The 22,103-nt window shown below is 36.6% G+C and overlaps 1 protein-coding gene across 2 annotated transcripts in view; it reads right to left on the reverse strand.

Moving 5' to 3' along the window:
• Window positions 1-22,103, reverse strand: part of ppp3ca (protein phosphatase 3, catalytic subunit, alpha isozyme) — a 59,716-nt gene that overhangs the window by 21,464 nt on the left and 16,149 nt on the right. For both annotated transcript variants that reach the window (XM_058758439.1, XM_058758438.1), the window contains exons 2-4: window positions 16,031-16,231; window positions 6,267-6,391; window positions 1,767-1,878 (exon numbers count right to left, since the gene is read on the reverse strand). In XM_058758439.1, the coding sequence (XP_058614422.1) occupies window positions 1,767-1,878; window positions 6,267-6,391; window positions 16,031-16,231 (438 nt within the window). The remainder of the gene's footprint in view (window positions 1-1,766; window positions 1,879-6,266; window positions 6,392-16,030; window positions 16,232-22,103) is intronic.

A 22,103-nucleotide genomic window follows, 5' to 3' on the forward strand; every position in this document is an offset into this window, starting at 1 on the left:
ACAGTGCATCAAGCTGCAAAGGTAAGTCATTGTGACTAAAAAGAAACAACCTAATATTTGTAGCTAGCAACAGCTATTTTGTAATAACAGCTCTTATCATGTTTTTCTCTGGTCTCATTAGATTCCTACTGGGACTAAAGTTTAGCGGTCAGCCCCATGTGTCTCAGTGCGTCACAAACACTCACTCACAAGATAAACAGTGTCTTCAGACGGAGGAGGGGTTTTTTCTCTCAGTGTGTCAACACGTGTCATATTCTCATTATGTCTCAATACGCAGCCTCTCAAAAGCATTTGTAACCATGGCGACAGGTCAGTGGAGTAGACACAGAAAGAGTTTGCAGTCAACTCCGCACCTCTCCCTCCCACCTCACCTGTCTCTGCGCTCTGCCGCTCGGCCTTATGGGAAAGCTCCATTCTGAAGCATTACCTCATACTCCACATCCCACCCCTCCTCCACCCTTCCCAACTGCTCTGCGTTATAAACCTCATTCTCTTTAAATGGAAAGATTTGTCCTTTCAGGAACAATAGACACTGTAGGAAATTACCAATGTGAAATGAGGGTTGTACTCCGTTATTCTAATTTGATTATTTTCTGTGAAATATGGGGAAATACCCCTTTTAAACTTTGTCATTGTTCAGAAATTTGAACTCCAATTCAAATTTACATATAAAACATATAAACACAACATATTAAAACATGGCATACAAAAACATAAATAACATAAAATGATTTATTCTAAGTTATTAAGTTATGAAACATTATATCAAATAAACTCTCTCCATATATATATATATATATATATATATATATATATATATATATATATATATATGTGTGTGACCCTGAACCACAAAACCAGTCTTAAGTCGCTGGGGTATATTTGTAGCAATAGCCAAAAATACACTGTATGGGTCAAAATTATTGATTTTTGTAAATTTACTACTGTAAATATATCAAAACGTCATTTTTGATTAGTAATATGCATTGCTAAGAATTCATTTGGACAATTTTAAAGGCGATTTTCTCAATATTTAGATTTTTTGCACCCTCAGATTCCAGATTTTCAAATAGTTGTATCTACTAATAGTAGTAATTTACACATATAAATTTACATACACAATTATGATAAATCAGTCTGTTCTGTTAATACTGGAAAACTGACCTTTTTGATATAGGAAAATATACGAATTCATGTACTCCTCCATCAAATATACAAAAAATGTACAAATGTTAAAATATAATATAAATATAAATTATATTAAATATATATACACTACTGTTCTACAGTTTGGGGACGGTAAGATTATTAAAATGTTTTTAAAATCTCTTATGCTCAACAAAGCTGTATTTATTTGGTCAAAATATAGCAAAACCAGTAAAATTATTACAATTTAAAATATTTGTTTATTTTATATATTTTATTATATTATTTTTATATATATTAAGTCATTTAAATGCTGATTTGCTGCTCAAACATTTCTTATTCTTATTTAAAAATGATTGTGTTGCTAATATTATCTAATTAATTATGTAATTAATATACCATTTACATCAAATATAATTTTTTGAAACATTATAGGTGTCTTTAATAACACTTTAATGCATCTTTAATGAGTAAAAGTATTATAGTATAAATCATACTGACCCCAAACTTTTGAATAGTAGACTACTAGTGAAAAAGCTTCTATTTTTTTTTTTGCTATTACAAATTATATTTGCAGCATATCAATACAGCATTGCAAGCATGACAAGGGGGATACTCACATTCTTGTTTGAAGGTGAAATATTCTGTCAAATGTCTACATTCATGATTTCCTCTCAGTAAAAATAGCGTCTTTGGGTAGAGGATTTTCAGTGACCAGAGGTACAGAACACACTACAGAGAAGGAGAGAGAAAAAGAGATGAAACATACGGCCACATCCATGAGATACCTACAAACACCATGCTAATGCAGGCCAGTGCAAGGTCTGTGTAGTGTTATTGATACTCTTCCAATTACATTACATATGTTATCTACTGTCAGTCCCCATCACCTTCACTGGCTGCCCTCGGACCAAACCATACATGGGCTTCCTCCTCTGCCTTTACTGCTAATACACACACAGTTAAACACAACTCATGCTGATCTCATGCTTTAGCAAATAAAAGAAGAATTCTTCAGCAAAACATTAGGAGCTGAGTGATTTAATTGAGCAGTCGGTGTTGAGATGTGTTCGCAGAGCTAATCATGGCCTGCAATCAAAGATGGCAGAAGTTGGACATGTCAAAGAACACGAACATCAGAGCACAGTGCTCACAGATGACTGATTCCTCCTCTCTGTTTGAAGCTGGAGAATGATTCCCTGACGTGTGTGACAGAATTGCCCATTCTTGTTATCAAAGGAACACTTGAGAGTTACAAGATAACTGGGATGAGACTATATCAGCCAATAACCGATCCTGCTTGGTCAACAGCAAGTGTAGTTTATGCTTTCATGCAAGTTTCATTGAAAACTGAATAAATGCAGGTATTACTGAGGGAAGACAGTTATGCTTCAGTTGCAACAGAAGTCATTTATGAGCTGCAAAAATGGATTTTTCTATGTGTTCATTAATATATTGTTAAATGTTTATTTTATTTTATGGCATCTCATTTTATTCTTACTTTTCTAGTCACATGATGCAAGCAGTTGCAGCAGTGTCTTGCAATGTGGTAATTTATCTTGAACAAAAGATTATTAATGCTTTTATAATCACTATGCTGTTTTATGAGCATTTATTGATTAATTAAATAGTTATGTGTATTAATTTATTGATAAATATACATGGAATATATATATATATATATATATATATATATATTAGTGGTGGGCATAGATTAATTTTTTTAATCTAGATTAATCTCACTGTAATCTTGGAATTAATCTAGATTAAAATGGCTCATTTGAATTCTGCCAAGTAGATCAGAATAAGTTCACTACTAGTAGTAAACAACTAGCAGTCATCAAGAATTTAATATTGATAACATTGAAGACATTGTATGATTATTCCTTAAAGATAAGGTTTTAATAGTTTTAGTAGTAGTAGCCTATTGCATTCTGCCCAATGTCTTCAAGTGAAACCGAACTTTTATTTTGACGGGTTGCCGTGAGGATAGTTTTTCTCAAATGAAACGCTCGAGTGCTCATGAAGTAGGGGTGTGCGATACTGCAAATTTTGGTATCGATCTGATACCAAGTAAATACAGGGCAAGTATCGCCGATACTGATACCGATACCGATACTTTTTCCTTTTTAATAACATGCATTTAAATGACCAATTACACTTTGAAAATTAACAATAACTTATGTTGATATGACTAAAATATTATATTCATCTTAAAGCTATGTGGATATTTGCCTTTCTGAAAGGAGTTTGCAAGCAGAGGAGCCCAGAATATGAAAGCAATGCGTAAAGTTTCCTGTTAAGCATTTTCCTCCCATAAAAAGAGTTATAAAGAAAAAAAACTTAACATGGACTAATGCATTAAGAAAGTAATATTGAAAGGCCAACTCAGTATACTGATGATGCAAACTATATGCAGGCAAGCAGCCCAGCATATGAACGCAAAGTGCATGCATGTTAAGTGTTTTCCTCTGATAGAAAACTTTATAAAGAAAAACAACAACGTGGCTTAATGGTTGAAGACTGTATAAAAGGCCAAATTCGGTAAATTTAATGGGTCTGGCTTCCAGTCTCATCCGCTTCCAGCGATTTTTAACTGTACAAAAGCTTGGTATTGCAAACTATTTTTGGTTTATTTTTCTCATGATTTCCCTACCGTGCCTAAGGAAGTGGAAGTCTTGTACATACAGTCTATGAAAAAAGCTTACTTTCACGTTGAAAAAGGTGAATAAATTTGGTGCTGTTGCCACAGTAGCGAATTTCTACCGTTCCATTTCTCGCTGTAGCATAATATCCGCTTGCGCATGGAGCCCCTGAGTCACGTAATGGCATAACAAAACACTAAAGCAGGGGAGGAGCAGTAAGGTTTGCATACGAGACGTGAAAAGAGCGGTATATAAACACACAGATATGTCTATTCTTTGTTGAATGTATTAAGCAATATGTTAAGTGTAGAGGAGAGGAAATTAACCTAAAGTATCGATCTAATCAGGCTAGTATCGATCCGATACCAATACCAACGTTGGTATCGATACTATCGATATTAAGATCGATCCGCCCACCCCTATCATGAAGTGACTCTCAGAGCAGTTCTGGAGATGTTGTTCATGTATTTATGTCCTCATTTAGTGAGACGACAGACGTTAATATCGCCGCAAGCGTCACGCGGTCTTCTGTATGAGTAGTGAACAAACCCGCGCGTCTGTGCCATACATTAACACAGAGACACACAGAAGTCATATTTAAATAGACGTTTTGCGGCTTAATATTTACAAATAGGAGTGGGAGTGTGCTCACTTGTGTGTGCGCTTACGTTTGTGTGTGTGCGCACCGCCAAACCTGATATTGCCAAGTGCAACGTGTTCCTGGGTCAACATCTTTGTTGACCCTGGAACAACATTGTGATTAACCAATCAGATTTCAAGAACCAGTTTATAATTTTTGTGAAGTTTAGGATTATAATCAGTGTTTGGTGCTTGTACATCAGTGTAATTCATCTATCAGTTCCTCAGATTTTAGGGATTACTCATGGGTAAGGTTAGGTTTAGGTGTAGGAATATGGTTAAGATTATATTTTTGGATTAAAATGTTGTTCCAGGGTCAACAAAATATGTTGACCCAGGAACACGTTGCACTTGGCAATATCAGGTTGTGCGTGCGCACCGGGGCGGAACTCCGCTGTGCGCGCGATACAGAGAGCGCGACCATCTAACGTAGAGATAGAAATGACTTGCCGATTTCCATTGGGAAGCTTCTTAAAAATAAATTTATATAGAAGCAAACCCGGCGGCTTCATAGCTGCATCCATGTTAGCTTGCATACACACAGGTTCGAAGACTCGTTCTCGCCCCCTACAGTGCAATTCGGCTAGGTATACATCCGCGCTAAAATATCGAGGTGAAAGTCTTAGCCATAGCTTGCGTAGTATAGACCCAGCTCCCAACCCAACTTTGAGAATAGATTAACGGCGATATTTTTTTTATCGCCCGATAAGAGTCTCACGTTAACGCAGCACGTTAACGCCGATAACGGCCCACCACTAATATATATATATATATATATATATTTTTTTTTTAAATATCACACTGTATTTTATTGTAACTTTTATAGTATTTAGCTATAAATGTTTTAAAATTATATTTATAAATATGTATGTACTAATATTTATTATAAAATTTAACCTCTGCAGGTTTACATAGAATTTGTTTCTTTATTAAATATTTGGACAAATGTAAAACTGCTTCTATCAATAAGACTGTAGAGAGACTACATGGAATATGTCTTATAATGTGTGCACACAAAAGCGAAGCAAATATTTGCATCGCGTTATTGCTCTAGAATTCCCTCTGAATGTTTTTCGCGTCACTTGCACAAATAAAAACAGTGTGTAATGCTCTTCTTATTTTTTCGTGTTTAAATTATTTATCCATGCACATCATTATTTGTTAAAAATACATGTGCCCCTTTAATCTTTAGACGTGTCAATTGCAGACATTGCTGATTGGCTTGCGCGACAACACATCATGTGAATTTTCCATACCGAGTTGAATTTTTAAACTTCATCATTCACGTCGCCCGGTGCGAATTTGCATCTATTCGCGTATTCGCATTAACTTTCTATGTAATCTACTCATGCATATAATTATATTAGCTGTTGGTGCGCACACACCATTAAAAAAAAAAAAGTCACACGACACTTATACATGTTTTTTATAGTATTTAGCTAAGTATTTTTTTATTTAATATTAATGAATATTAATTTGATTAATATTCATGCATGTTTATTTATTAATTTTCATTATGACAATTATCTTCTTTTGTAGTTTTTGTAGAATTTGTTTGCTTATTGGAAGTAATTTTAATAATTTAATAAATTTAATAATGCCTTCAGCGACCAGTAAGAGTGTAGTTACTCTTTTCAACACCATGTTTCAATCCATTCTATAGCTTTTCCCCAAAATCAGTTGAGAAAATGCTTAATGCATATTCAGTCTGGACCTGGTTATGACTCAAATGAACCTTTTCATTCAAATGAATCATTTCTTTCAATTAACTTGACTAAAAATGGTGAAACCATAGATGGATGGATGCATATACTATCCCAGTGCAGCTTTTCTCACCTCGATACTGAAGTAACCCCGGTCCACATAGTCACCCAGGAAGAGGTATCGTGTCGTGGCTGGAGAGCCCCCCACCTCAAACAGTTTCATCAGGTCGAAAAACTGCCCATGGATGTCACCGCACACTGCATAAAGAAAGAGAAAAACAGAGAAAAATATTGAGCCTCAACTGTTTGTTCAATATACAGGATATACAAACATTAATCCATGGCAGATTCATACAGCCATAGCTATTAAAATCATACTGTAACTGCAGCTCTGTGCAAGGCGTAATCCCTTAATATCAACCACTAGACTGCTCAAGCCATAACAAACCGATCGAATTGACAATGACAGCTGTGCACATCTGGGAGAGTGAACCTATATGAAACAAAGCTGGCCTGAAAATCTACCTTAGTCCTTTGCAACGTAATTCTCTATGTGAGAGAGAGAGAGGGAGCGAAATGCAAACTCCTGTTGCCATGGAGACATGAATTTGATGAGAATAAAGAATGAAATAAATGAGGAGTTTGCGTTGGCATGGAGATGCTGCCTAAGCGTTTGCCCCAGAGGCCTCTCAGACTGTAGTGTGTGGGGGTGTGGCCACGGAAAGAGAGGGAAACACGCATTTAAAACCCTCTCAGCTCATGCATCACGTAAGAAAACCCAGATATCAAGCCCACATCACTGACATACAAAGATAGAGGTTGAAATTAGCAAGTGTGCTTGTTCCGACTCTGAGCTTGTGGGAAGGGAAATGAATTTCAGTCGCTTGAGGAATCTGATTTTACAGCGAAAGGTCCAGATTGTGCGATATGACCTACTGTAAGTGCGTCACCATGCTTGAGACCTGTGAAAAAAATGTGGAGCATCTCACTTCCTGTTTCTCCCACTTTAAAGACACCAAGACATCGCTTGCAAAGCAGTTTTCTTTCCTGTGTTAACAAACACTTCAGTGTAAAAGTCTGGGGTAGGCAAGATTTTTTTAACGTTTTCGAAAGAAGTCTCTTATGTTCACCAAAGCTGCATTTATTTAATAAAAACAGTGAAAACAGTAATATTGTGAAAAATTATTACAATTTACTATAACTTTATATTTGAAAATGTTATTTATTCCTGTTGAATTTTCAGCATCAATACTCCAATCTTCAGAGTCACATGATCCTTCAGAAATCATTGTAATATGCTGATTTGTTGCTCATACACCATTTCCTATTGTGAATGTTGAATGCTCAATATTTTCCCAGGAAGCATGATACATTTTCTACATGATTTTCTGATGAATTAATAGTTGAACAGAACAGGATTTATTTGAAATAGAATTTTTTTTGTAACATTATAAATGTTGATCAATGTTTAGATCAATTTAATGCATTGTTACTGAATAAAAGTATTAATTTATTTCAAAATACTGACCCCTTTTTTTCTTACTGACCTCAATCTTTTGAACAGTATATATGTCCTACTGAAACACGAAGGCAAGACATACAGAATATGGATACAAGATATAGAACTGCTCAAAACTCAACAGTCTCTAGGCAAATCATATCTATTTTCATATGATCTTCATATGATCCCACACTTCAGTGACGGTTGTGTTTACGACATAGCCACCCTCTAAAATAGTTACCATTTCCCATGAGATTGTGTTAGCGAAACTACATTTTTTCAAAATGGATCATTTTGACTAGTGAACTAATCAGTCTTCAGGGAGCCATGTATAACAGGCTGGTTTCAGGTTCACCAGACCCCATTCGAACCGGGTTCGTATAAGCTGTTTATATATGACACATTCAAAAACAGCTAAGTACAATAGAATAAAACAATGCATCTCAAGACGTCTCAAAACACACCAATGATGATGGAAAACCCCAAAAAACAACGTTAGACCTGTCATGACCAAATACGTCCGTCCTGTAGCTCAGTATAGGGTCAGCATGCTAATTAATGCACCACCGTTAAAATATAACAAAAAAATAAACAAAATGTTTTTTTGATTTTTTATAAATAACCAATAAACTTTAGTTACGTCAATCATGATTTACTTGCTAGGTGGTTGCTGGGGGAGGGGCATTCTCATTCTAGAGGCAATTTGATTGGACAAAAATCTTTGTAGTGCAGGATGAGTCATCATATTTTGAAGTTGGCAGGAACTAAAAATCACTTTTGTGACGTATATATCCAAGTGAAACGGCTTCTCGAAAGACAAAAATGTGTAGGACCATGAACTGTAAAAAAAAACTCTGTAGTTTTTACAAAATAATTTTGGCAGCTGTGGTTGCCAGAATAATTTTGTAAAAATTACAGAAAAACTGTAAACACATTTACAGAACTGTAAAATTTACAGTATAAAACAGTAATTTACAAACAAGGAAATTTGAATGTAAACCAGTAAATTCAACAACACACACTGCTATTAAAATCTGTTTTGTACCTTTAACATACTGACAACCACCATAATAATGCAGGTGATAAAAGAGAAAGCCACATGAAGAATCAAAGCTCATCACAAGTAGCTTCGCCACAAGCAGAAGTATATACTAATATATAGAAGGTGCACAGAGTCATTCATGCAAACACAAAACACCATCATGGTAACACACATGATACTTAAATAATGCAATAAACTTTCATTAGATAACAAAAACTATTAAAAAATATGATTATTTAAAAAAAAAAAAAACTTTCAAATGTGGAGTTTCATGCAGAGAATTCTGGGAATATCAGTTTACAGTTTTTGACTGTAAATTCTACATTGATTTGTTATTTTTACTTTTAAAAACTGTACAATTAACAGCATTTTACTGTACAATTACATGAAATGTCTTGTTAGATCTTTTACAGTTTTTCCATGTATATAGTACGGAATTTTACAGTTAAAATTACACTTATTTTTTACAGTGATTAGATTGTTGCCGTTTGCTAACTGAAGCAATCTCGTGAGAGTGACAGGTTGTTAGAAGCAAGAGATCATTGTCCCGTCCTCCAGCCAGTGCAAACGCCATCAGAAAAAAGAGGGGGAGGGGAAGTTAATGTTTCTGATTGAAGATTAAAGGTGCACATGCATTTTTAACAAATAATGATGTGCATGGATAAACAATTTAAACACGAAAAAATAAGAATTGTCAATTTTAATTTCAAAGCAACTTCTAAAAGTGAAATTTAAAATAATTTAGGATTACACTAAAACAGACTAAAGCCAAAAAAGTGTCATTCAGACTGAGTATTTCCTCTACTCTAATATTTGTTTCCTAAACACCCCAGTATTCGTTTTTCAAGTTTAATAAATATATGATGTCGACCTCCTTTTCTTATAACGCTAGCTCACTATAGGGACACAAGCATTCTGTCAGGCTCTACCCAAACAGCTCTTTACTTGGGAGATCAATACCCAAATCAATAGATCCATTCTCAAAATGACCATTCATTTAGCCTTATACGTCTCAGGGGAAGTGGCTTAGATTAAGATTCCTCACATCAAATGAATTAACAGACTTATCTGGCCTAAATCATACAGCAGCCGCAAGCAGTCCACCGAGTCTGACATACATGCAAAATGGGCCATTAACATGAACCATTAACACACATTATAGAGCAAAAGCCCTAGAAGTAATCAAGCACTGCGGCATAGTCAAGAAGACCGAAAGCCTCAAGAGGAAATGATGTCGAGAAGGGCTAAAGGGATCGTTTTCTGGAAGGCCAGGGCCACGGGGGCTGCAGTTAGCGCTGTTTCGCTCTCTTTCTTTCTGCTGGAGCAAGGCTGATGAATGACAGGGAGGTGACAAGTTGAACTCTCTCTTGTCTGCGCGCTCTCGCTCCTCCACCAACTGGTAAAGAGATTCTTCCGCCCCCTTGTATTCAGCTGCTACCGCTCCAGCCTTCTCACGCTGTGCTTATTTCCCTTCTTTCACCCTGAATATCGATAAAAACGCAGATGCATTGTGGGAAACGGTGCACGACACCATCTGATTTCGTCTCATAGGAGGTGGGAGATCTAACATGTTACGAATCGAGTGCAGAGGATCATTAAAAACACAAAATGCATTTATTTTGTCTGCACTGCTGTTGTTATGTGAAGGGTCTCACAGGAGCAGGAGTTCTCCATATATACCCAAGTGGGCTTTTCCCCCAGGCACCTGGTTTTCTCCTGACGACTTCAAACTTGCTCGTCTGGCAGAGCTCCATCGCTGTCTTAAAGTCCCGTTGTTTAAGTCTTTGTAGCTATGGATAGGTTTATATAATCTGAATCGGAGGGAGAAAAAAATGCAGATATGCCCAGTCACGTTGCAGAATCAGAGCTGCATAATGCATGGGCAAATCAGATGCGGCCGGGCTGTGTTAGTAAGCAGCGTTAACTGTATATAAATGAGTGTATCCTGCATATTGAGACATTACATTATGCATGAAGAGGTATATGAATTGTGCATGAAAATGATCCTGGGTCCCGGCGTTAAGTGCTTCTGTTTAAACGAACTGGCTGGTTCGCTGAGCTGATTTTAACTGTGCTTGAGGAGAAACAGGTATTAAATGTGCAATTAACATGCTTGTTCACATTCTCGGGTCACATGCCGCCCGAGTGCACGAGGAGAAGAATGTAGATGGAATCCGATGTGTGTCACAGTGTCTCACGGCGCCGACTGAATGTTGTTTGTCTCAGCACTCCTCCTTTACTCCTGATATCTGATCAGTCCAACAGCTCACACCTCTCGCTCCTCGTCTCTTTTCATGTCTTTTATGTTCATCTTCTTTTATCTGCTTCTCTCCTCGGATATCCTCCTTTTTTCTTCCCTTTCTGCATCTCCTTTTCATCTGCTCTCCTCCTTCTCTTATCTGCTCCTTTTCTGTAATCTACTCCTCTTCTTTCCTCTCCTCTCCTCTCTCAAATCATCTCGTGTGTTCATCTTCTTTTCTCTTATTTTGTCTTTTCACCTCCTCTCCTCTGGAATAGGATCTCATCTTTTTAACTCCTCTTCGTTCCTCTGATATTCTTTCTCTCCTTTCACTGTTCATCTTCTATTTCTCCTGTCATCTACTTCTTGTGTCTCAAGTATTAATTTCTTTTCCTTTTCTTTTATTTGACTCCTCTCATCACTCCCCTTTCATCTGCTCCTCTTCTCTCCTCTCTCATATCCTCCCATCTGTTTATTGCTTCACCTTTTTTCCCCCATCGCTCCTCTCCTCTCCTCTCAAATAATCATTTGTGTTCATCCCCTGCTTTCCCTCCTTTCTTTTCATCTTTTCACCTCCTCTCCTGTTTTGGAGATGAACAGGATTTCATCTATTCATCTTCTCTCCTCTTTGCTCCTTTTCATCTGCTCTTCTCCTCCTCTCATCTTCTGTAATCTTATCTTCCCTTCTTTCCTCTCTCAAATCACCATCTCATGTGTTTATCTCCCCTTTCTCTCTTCTCTTTTCACCTCCTCTCCTCTTTTAAAGGTAAACAGGATCTCATCTATTCATCTCCTCTCCTCTGTTTTTCTTTTACTCCTCTGTTTATCTCTTCTTTTCCCTCTCTCATCTGCATCTTGAGTCTCCTGTTTTTTCCTTTCTTCTCTAACTTGTTTGACTCCTTTCTTCTCTCCCCTTTGATCCTTCCTCTTCTCTACCTTCATGTTCATCTTATTCACCCATCTGTTCATCACTTCTCCTTTCTATTCTCCTCTCTGCTCATCTATTCATCTTCTCCTCTCTTCTTCTTTCTCTCATCTATTCTTCTCTCCTCTTTCCTCTCATCTCCCATCTGTTCCTCACCTCTTTTCTGTCCTTCTGTCATTTTTATCTCCTCTCTCTTCTTTCATCTTCTCCTCATCCTCCCATCTGTTCATTTCCTCCTCCCCTACTCAATCCCTGCTCTTTCTGTCTTCTGCTTATCTCCTCTCACTTCCATGAACACATGCATTCATCTCCATCTTCCTCTCCTCTCCTTTCATTGATTCACTTCCACTCCTCTCTTATATTTATCCTCTGTCCTCTCATTTATTAATCTCCTCTTCTCTCTCTGGGTTCATCCCCTCTCCTTTCACCTCCTCTCCTTTCACCTCCTCTCCTTTCACCTCCTCTCCTTTCACCTCCTCTCCTCTCACCTCTCCTCCTCATCCTCGAGTTTGTTCTTATTTTCTTCTTCCCCCAACTCATCTGCTCCTCTAATTCTGTCTTCTGTTCAACTCCTCTCTTTTCTTTCCTACTCTCCACTCATCTGTTCATCTCCTTGCATCCTCATTCTCTCAAGTGTTATTATTCTCCCATCACCTCTCTGCTTATCTGCTAATTTTCTCTCCTCATCTTTGCTTCTCCTCTCCTCTTTCCTTTCATCTGGTTCTCTTAAACTCTCATCTGTTCATCTCCTCTTTCATATCTTCCCATCTGTTCATTTCCTCTCCTCTTTTCTCTCCTCATCTCGCTTCACCATCTCCTGTCTTTTCTCCTCTGTTCATCTCTTCTACTTTTCACCTCACTCCTCTCATCTCAGATCATGAGTTCATCTCATTCTTCCTCTCCTCTTCTGAACAGGAATAGAATCTCATCTTTTCGTCTTCTCCCCATCTTCTGTCACCTCTCCCCCTATTCTCCCATCTGATCACCTCCTCTCCTTTCATCTCCTCTCCTCTGTTCATCTTCATCTTCTCTCATCTGATCTTCTACTCATCCTCCTCTTCCCCCTCTTATTCTCCCATTTGTGCATCTCTTCTCTTTCCTCCTCTCCTCTCCTCTCCTCTCCATTATGTAAGCTGTACTTAATGAGCGAGCAGCACGCAGCACAAATCATTCTCAGCATAAATGAATGGGCCTGAACCAGCGCTCTCTCTCTCTCTCTGTGTGTGTGTGTACATTTGTGTGATTGTGTAAGCAGTCTTGATTAACAATAGCATGAGGTGATGGCCATACAGCTGGGTGAAGGTAGTGACAAACGGCAGCAGATATGTCTTTGTTTGCCATTATGTTGCATCACAAAGGAAGCGGATCTACTGACAATGACGGGTCCTTGTGTACACTGTGCCTCCTGCATATTTCATATCCCTTTGATATTAATAATAGACGATCGGCAGGCATAAACTTCTCTTGGCCTAATTTTGGCTGATCTGGGCAAATATTCTGAGCACAGGGACAGACATCACACAATCAAGCACACACACACACACAGTAAACTCTAAACAGTGATAATTGTAAGTATCTCTCTTCATGTGTGGCAGTGACAGTGCAGTGCTGAGTGTGGAGGGGGGAGATGCTTATTCTCACATCACCCACTACAGGCACACAGGGTGCAAGCAGAACTGGATGATGGGAAGAGATTTAGAGAGAGAGGGAGAGAGAGAATATTGAGCTGTTAGATGCAGATGACTCAGAGGTGTAGGTGTGTTCTGCAGCAGAGAACCTCTCTCTCTCTCTTTATCTCTCTCTCGCTCTGTAGGTCGCTCTGATCAACTGATGGATTTTAACAGCTGCACTGTACCAGACAAATCTAAGTGCACGGTGGAATTGAACTCTTCCTGTGAGACTGTGACTGAACCGGGGTGAACTCAAATGCTTTGTGTCTTAAAACACAGCGGTGAGCGACTCCTGATCCACTGAAGCTTGTGACCGTGTGACTTTCTTGGCTGCCAAAAACGGCCTTTGGTGCAGTGATTTTAACATAAGTTGTCTCAGTTTTACAGCCCACCCATACTGCAAAACACTCATTTTTCATTAGTATTTTTCTCTTGTTTTAAAAAAATTCCTAATAAATCCTTTTTATACACACACACACACACACACACACACAAATATATATATATATATACACAAATCCTACATATACAATAATTATTGCTGTTTTTTATTATTATTATTGTTTTTTTACCCTATTTGCAAACAATACGAATAAATAAAAAGTGAGTTTTATGCTTAAAACTAGAGAAAAATATTTAACAAATTGAGTAGGAAAACTAACAGACATAACTCAACATATTTTCTTTGAAACTAAACATTAAAATCTTAAAATTTTGCTTCTCAGGTCATTTTCTCTTGTTTTAAGGATTTTTTTATTCTTACACTACAAAACAAGACAAATTACTGATTAAGAAAATGACTTTTGCAGTATATAGCAACTTCACTCCTATAGCAAAATTAAATAAACAAAACTCTAGGCACTAAAACAGCATTAAAACTACTGCAATTTCGCCAGCGCGAAGGAGATGTACCATTTGGGTGAGCAGAATCACATTACAAAGAAAAATTAATCAAGCTATGTCCATTATCTCTGCGTATATTTATTTTTTTTGGTGCGGTTACACAAGGGCCTGTTTCTTTCAGGAGTAAGCGGCTCATACGCGGATGAGACAGCGGAAATCACGGCCAGCTGGTGTGCTGACACACTCCTGCAGATGGACGCGGGTATCAAGTACTCAACTCTATTGATTATCCACAGACACTGATAAAAGTGAAAAAACGCTCAGACGCAGAGACGCACGATCCATTGAATAGACATGCTTTATGTGGTACGTTTAATTTAAAACTAGTTTTCCTCTATTCTCACCTCATACTTGATGTGATGACAGGTAAGGAGGGAATTAACACACACACACACACATACACGTTCACACTTATACAAGGGATCGAACTTCAAAGTGACAGCTACCTTCACAGGTAAACTTCTTACGGAAACACCTCGAGCGCTTGCTCACTTTGCTGCCTTTTGTTTTTGTCGGCCTTGTTCATTCTTTCAACTTCCAGTCGGGTGTTTTGGAGTTTATTTTTGTATTTGAGGTCAGGATTGTGCATTCTCTCTCAAGCTCTCGCTGTCTTGCTACTCTTTAGTCCTATTTGCTGACGGTATCAAAGCAGGTTGTCACGGATATACAGTTAACACATGCAGACGGCGTCAGATAACAAACTGCATTATGTACACACACAGATGCTAATGCACAGACGCTCTTTATCGACTAATGTCTGAAAATACATCCGACCCTGCTACAAAACATGGCACATATGGTTATGGAAGCCCGTTTCAGCCACTGAATAAAAATAAAACTGGATAATTGTGACTTTTTATCTCTCAATTTTTCCCGTGATTGCGAATTTACATCTCACTATTCAGATTTTTTTTTTCTCAGAATTGCATGATATAAACTTGCAATTGCAAGTAAAAGTCAGAATAAAGATAAACCCTTTATATCTCGCAATTCTGACTTTATAACTCACAATTGCAAGTTTATATCTCACAACTCTTTTTTTCTCGCAATTCTGACATCTTTTCTCAGAATTACGAGATATAAAGTCCAATTCTGAGGGAAAAAAAGAGACTATTTTCTTACAGTTGCGAGTTTACAGTATATCTCACTACGGAGGCCCGCACATGACATGCAGGAAAAAAATAGTAGGCTAAATCGTGTGCACGATTTACTAATTCGTTCCCTCGATTTGCTAAATCGTGCACGATTTATAAATCGAGGGAACGAATTAGCAATTCGAGTGCACGATTTAGAAAATCGAGGGAACGAAATAGTAATCGTGTGCACGTTTTAGTAAATCGTGCGCACAATTTATTTATTTTTTCTTGCATGTCATGTGCAGGGCTCCGTATCTCACAACTGATTTCTACAAATTGCATTTATATCTTGTAAACTCGCAACTGCAAGAAAAAAGTCAGAACTGTGTGATAAAAAGTCACAATTACCTTGTGTTAATTTTTATTCAGTGGCAGAAACGGGCTTCCATACATAGTCACTCAAGTAAAACCATCCTTTTAGCACTTTGTATATTTATCTTCATACTGTATGTGAGGAAAGGAGGAAAGAATAGGGAAGTACCTGTGACAGGTGCCTCTATGTCCAGCATGGTCTTCTCCTGGCGTAAGATAGAGGCCCCTTCTTCTACGATTCGGAGGGCCACGGCCTCCTCCACTCGGCCCTCTTTAGTGAGGTGGGCTTTCAGTAGATCCACCCTTGGTTTCCCCTCACAGTCAAACACCTCCTTCATGGTGAGGCGGTGACTCAGGGGGAAGGGAACGGCTGAGGGTAACACAAAACAGAAAGAATACATCAGAACTTGATCGTTAGAGTCACTTTTGATGCATCAGTTATGTTGTATAAGCGTAACCCAGTGGTCAGTTGCACCTATTCTCTGGGGATATTGTAACTACATCATTTGATGATTCAGCTTCTGAGACCATATGTTTATCAACAGTAGTACTATGTGTTGGAAAAATACAGACTGAAGTACTTGTTTGTTAAATCAAAATGGCTGCACGAACAGAAAGATTTTTTAAATGTTTTTTAAAAGCAGTCTTTTATGCTTACCAGGACTGCAGTTATTTGATCAAAAATTCAGTTAAATTACATTTCAGTTAAATTAAATTCAGTTATAACTATTTAAAATAAAATTCATTACAATATAAAACAGTTGAAATGCCATTTATTCCAAAGCCAAATTTTCAGCAGTCATTACTCGTTATAGACCCTTTTTCTGTTAGTAAACAATGTGACGTTTTTCTGTGGGCGGGGCTTAGCTGGAGGCAGAAAGATTCCACTGACTGCTTCAATAACGCTAGCTATGAAGTTTGTTTACCTTGTTTTTTAAACAATGGCTGGAGAAAATCCGATTTTACCTGCATATGTAAGGTCACTCACTGTGCAGGACCATTATTGTTATTTAAATAAGTTAACTTTAACGGACAAAGTCAGATTGGCCGACCCTATGCTCATGGATGGACGATCTGACAGGATTAACGTTACCTCCGATTGAGTGACTCGAGTCGCATATAATGTTAGAGAAACCTAACGAGTAGTAAAGAGAAACTCACCTGTGTCTATCTAGTCATGAAGATGTACATATATTTCAACTTCAGCGGGCTATTTTTACAGCTAATGTTACGTGAGAGTGAACTGGGCCAAAATACAAAAAGTTAAACATTCAATGAGATGATATATTATTTGAAGATGTATGTATCATGGCCAAATAGTTATTTTAAAGTATATACATCCTGTAAATCATTGGTCTCAAACTCAATTCCTGGAGGGCCACAGCTCTCCAGAGTTTAGCTCCGACCCTAATCAAACACACCTGATCCAGCTAATCAAGGTCTTCAGGATCACTAGAAACTTCCAAGCAGGTGTGATTTGGAGCTGGTTGGAGCTAAACTCTGAGAGCTGTGGCCCTCCAGGAATTGAGTTTGAGACCACTGCTGTAAATTATGTAAATTAAGTTTACAATACTTTACATACAGTACATTTAAAGGAAGATGTGAATAGTTTCTGGAAATAAAAATTCCAGAAATTAATTTTGAACTTTCTGTATTTGATTATTCTTTCTTACTAAGTTCTTAGAAAGTCCAGCCACTATCAATCACAACAATTACAGATGATTAAGCATATAAATTGTCAGTTTGTTGTTTTACACACATGCACACAGACATTATTTCATAGTTGTGAGATGCATAAGAAATCTTTAGACACGTAACACAAACCATAATCTATAACAACAAAAGACAATACTTTATTTAACCTTTTCTGAGAAGAAGTGTGTGCTGCAAACACAAGCATTTTTGACGATCGTTTCTGTCCAGTCCGCTCGTTTTATCTCATTTAACCACAGCTGTCATCAGTTTTTTGTCTGGGAGTGGCAGCAGGTATGCGTTAAAATTTCAAATTGGAGCCTGTACTACATAAATTCTTGCACCCAACATCACAACAAGATGATATTTTAAGCTCCTTGTGTAGCCGAATCTGCGCTGGTTTGAATGTTTGAACTGCCGCCTCCAGTTTTCCCTTTGTTTTGCCTCCAGCTAGCGCGGTGACGTAATCGTAACATTGGCGCAAAAAGGGTCTATATAAGTAGCATGTTTTTAATAATGCGTAGTTTTTAATTTAATTTTATGTCATCCATTTTTGTTTTAATTTCAGATAAAGATAAAGCAATTTTGCTGTGTTTTTGTCATTTGTATTGGTTTTATGTTTAAATATGTCTATATACTGTAGTTTTTAATTATAGTACCTTAAGTTAAACTAAATGACAATGAGAAATGTTGCCTTGGAAACTATTTGAAATGCAATAACATGTTAAAACACTTAAACTTAACATCTACTTTACCGTTAACATCTATGTTATTTCAAATAACAAAAAAATGCTTTTTTTTCTTTCTTTTTTTTTAAATGATTTTAGTTTTAGTTATTAAATAATACTCTGTACTTGAGTGTCACATGATCCTTCAGAAATCATTATACGGTAATATTCAAATTTAGTACTTAAGAAATATCTCTTACTATCGACAATGTTAAAAACAGTTGTGCAGCTTAATATTTTTGTGGCAACCATGAAAAATGTTTCCAAGTTTCTTCGATGTATAGAAAGTTCAAAACAACAGCATATTTGAAATAGAAATCTATTTCAGTGTTTCCTGTCATTGTTAATCAACTGAATGCATTCTTGATGAAAAAAGTATGCATTTCTTTCAAAAAAAAAAAAATAAATAAATAACATGAATGGAGTTAGAGTGATAACAGTTAACATGCTAAATAAAGCACCACCACAAAAACAACAACAACAGCAAAACTGACTTCACTTATTAATTAGATGATAGTTAGAGTCACCTAACCTAGTCGACCCATTCTTAAAACATAAATGACTCTGTTAACTTAACTCCTCCTTTTCTTTAATCATGTCTGCCTAGCATCATCGTTTGCTCGTTAAGCTCACTTACAGCAATGCAAAATTGGCCTTTTATCACAAAAACAAAGCCAGAACTGCTATGAGTTAGTTGACTGACAAGTCATAATAACAGCTGCTTATTAAGCTTCCAAAGAGCTGGATGTGAATAATTGATAAAGTTGCCGATTCTCAGCTGTGTGAAAATTCAATTTAGAAATTAGACGGAGAAAACAATATCTGCACCAAAAATTGGGGCAAAGGCAGTTTCTTTCCGTTATGACTCACAAATGTGTACACTGATAATGTGGGACTTGGCTTCAACAAAACATTGGCATGGTGAATTATTTACGCATGTGTGCTTGCGAAGATTCACCCCACACTGTACAGAAATAATTACTGAGTGCAGTTACAGTGCCATTGAGAAGAAATGCTACACATTGTTCGTTGTACATGATGAAACAGTCACTCGGAGCAGGATTTCAGAATAAGACTTCAGAGATATGGGCAATTCTGTGAGAAAAACATGCATTTTGGATTGCTGAGTAGAGGCTAGCAGCAACATACACAGCTCAGAGAGAGAGAGAGAGATACAGTAGGGGAACTGGGAAGGGAAGCTCAGGGCAGAGACTCAACGTGATCAACACAAAGCTAAATAATTCATGTTTGACTTGAGGGGGAAAAAAGAGAAATCTCATGTTCCTGCTGCTGGGATAATGAGACTAGGCCTAGCATAGGATTTTAACAGCAGTAAAAAAACAGCCCATTCAAGTGTGTGTTCTTGCGTTGCTTCTCCATATTTGTATAAGTTTGGTCTCCTTGGTCATGTGAATTTTAATAAATCAAAACATGTGGTCACATTAGTGAAATTTCAGCAAATTTTCATTGGAGAAAAGGTCCATTGTTTATTGTCTATAGTGTAGAAATGCATGAAGCACAGCTCACGCAGAAGTCATTTTCAAACCAAGCAGCTTTCTGTTGGTCAGAACCAATTTGAATCTGTAAGGAAATCTTTTGCCCTCATGTTTGCGCTCCCAATTGCATGGATTCCTTTTGAAATGGCTGGACGAAAATTGGCTGAACAATGCTAAATATGGCCGCATATTAATGTTTCATATGTTGGCTATAATGCAAGATATATACAAGACATTCCAGAAGCCTATTAATATATGCTGTTAGTCCTCTAGCCACTAGCATGTAAAGCATAAACACATTTTGTTGTAGTTATCATTTATGGAAAGCACCAACTGCAATGTTCACACAGCCTTTCTGCGACTTGCTACCCATTCCAATGAAAGCAAATGTGTCGCTATTTATTTTATATGCATTGATGTACAAGGTTTTCATTTTATTAAAATAGAAAGTCTGATTAAGGGGGACTAGAACCCAGATCCCCCATATGCAATAAGGTAACATCATAAAAATAAAAAAATCTAATTAAAATCCCAAATGGCACCAAAAATTAAGGTGCTTCACGATGCCATAGAAGAACCTTTTTGTCTAAATGGTTCCATAAAGAACCTTTAACATCTGAAGAACCTTTCTGTTTCACAAAAGGTTCTTTGTGGTGAAAGAAGGTTCTTCAGATTATAAAAAGGTAAGAAAGAGATGGTTCTTTAAAGAAGCTTTGATTGAATGGTTCTTTGTGGAACCAAAAATGGTTCTTCTATGGCATCGCTTGAAGAACCTTTTGAAGCACCTTTATTTTTAAGAGTGAACTTCGGTGATAGCAACATTCCTGTTTTGACATGGAAATAAACAAATACTTGATCTCCAAGACCAATATCTCAAAACAGCTAAATATTTTCTGCATACGTTATTCACGAGCCATGCCGTCACCATTTTGTGAAATCAGAAACAGCACAAATCTCTGTATTCTCCAACTGTCCAGACAACTTTTTAAAACAAAGCGATGCTCTGTCTTTGATTGCAGACTTTGCTATTTTGGGAAAACCGAGGACAATGTAAAACACTGCTGAGATCTCTTCTGAAACATCTGAGGAGACACATGTGAGATTACTAGGGCCTTTTTCTCTAGAGAAAAGCAGAAAAAAAATCCATTTCCATTGTCATACCTATAAAACAGATCTTAAAAATGAAAAATATTAGTGCCATCAATAGATTCAAATAATTCATCATGATTATTCTAATGACTTTTTTAAAAACACATTTAGGTCATTTAAGACAGGAAAATATCTTAGTAATTATGACAAATCCACTTTATTTTTTATTATCGTAAACCGGTAGTATTGATAAATTAATTATCCACAATTTATTTTGTGATTCCAGAAATTTCAAAAACTGCTTGTTCTTCAATTATTAGAACAGATATTGAGGGAAAATATTGTTAAGTTGATTAAGTGAAATTAAGTTGATTTTATATATATATTAGTTGATTTTATGCGTTTATTACATATTAAATATAGTTTTTAATATTATAGATTAAAGATTTAAAATTAGATTATTGTAATACATTAACACTAATTGGTCCCACTTTAGATTAGGTGGCCTTAACTGCTATGTACTTACATTTAAATTAATCAGTTGATATAATGCATTTATTGTGTACATGATTTTACATTGTACTTATATTTAAAAAATACCTGCATGTACTTACATCTGTAATTAATTTCTGTAATTAAATTTATAATTACACTGTTGATCCATCCCTTACACCTTAAACCACCCTTAAACCTACACTGTAAAAAAAATTCTGTAAAATTTACGGCAAAACACCGGCAGCTGTGGTTAGCAACATTTTAGGTTTTAACTTAAATTTACAGTTAAATACCGTAATTTCATTAACTGATATAATGTTAATATACCAACCCATTGAAGTACTGAAATCTGTTTTGTACCTTTGAAATACACTGATAACCACCAAATGCAGCTGGTGATGAGAAAGTCACATGATGAACCAAAGCCCATCACAAGCAGCTTTTAAATATTAACATATATAGAAGGCGCACAGTGTCATTCACACAAGCACTAAACACCATCATGGTGAGACTCATTAAACTGAAATATGCAATAAACATTAATTTAACAACATTAGATGTAACATACAACCCTAATAAACATAACTGATAACAAAAAACTAAGAAGAAACATAGTTATTTCAAAGAAAAAACATTAAATTCAAACAAAATTCAAAATGCAATGCAGGGAATTCTGGGAACGTCAGTTTACGTTTTTTCCCTGTAAATTTGACATTCTTTTTCACTTCCAAAAATGGTATTT

Source organism: Onychostoma macrolepis, chromosome 21 (assembly GCF_012432095.1).
Source record: "Onychostoma macrolepis isolate SWU-2019 chromosome 21, ASM1243209v1, whole genome shotgun sequence".
Classification (NCBI taxonomy): Eukaryota; Metazoa; Chordata; class Actinopteri; order Cypriniformes; family Cyprinidae; genus Onychostoma; species Onychostoma macrolepis.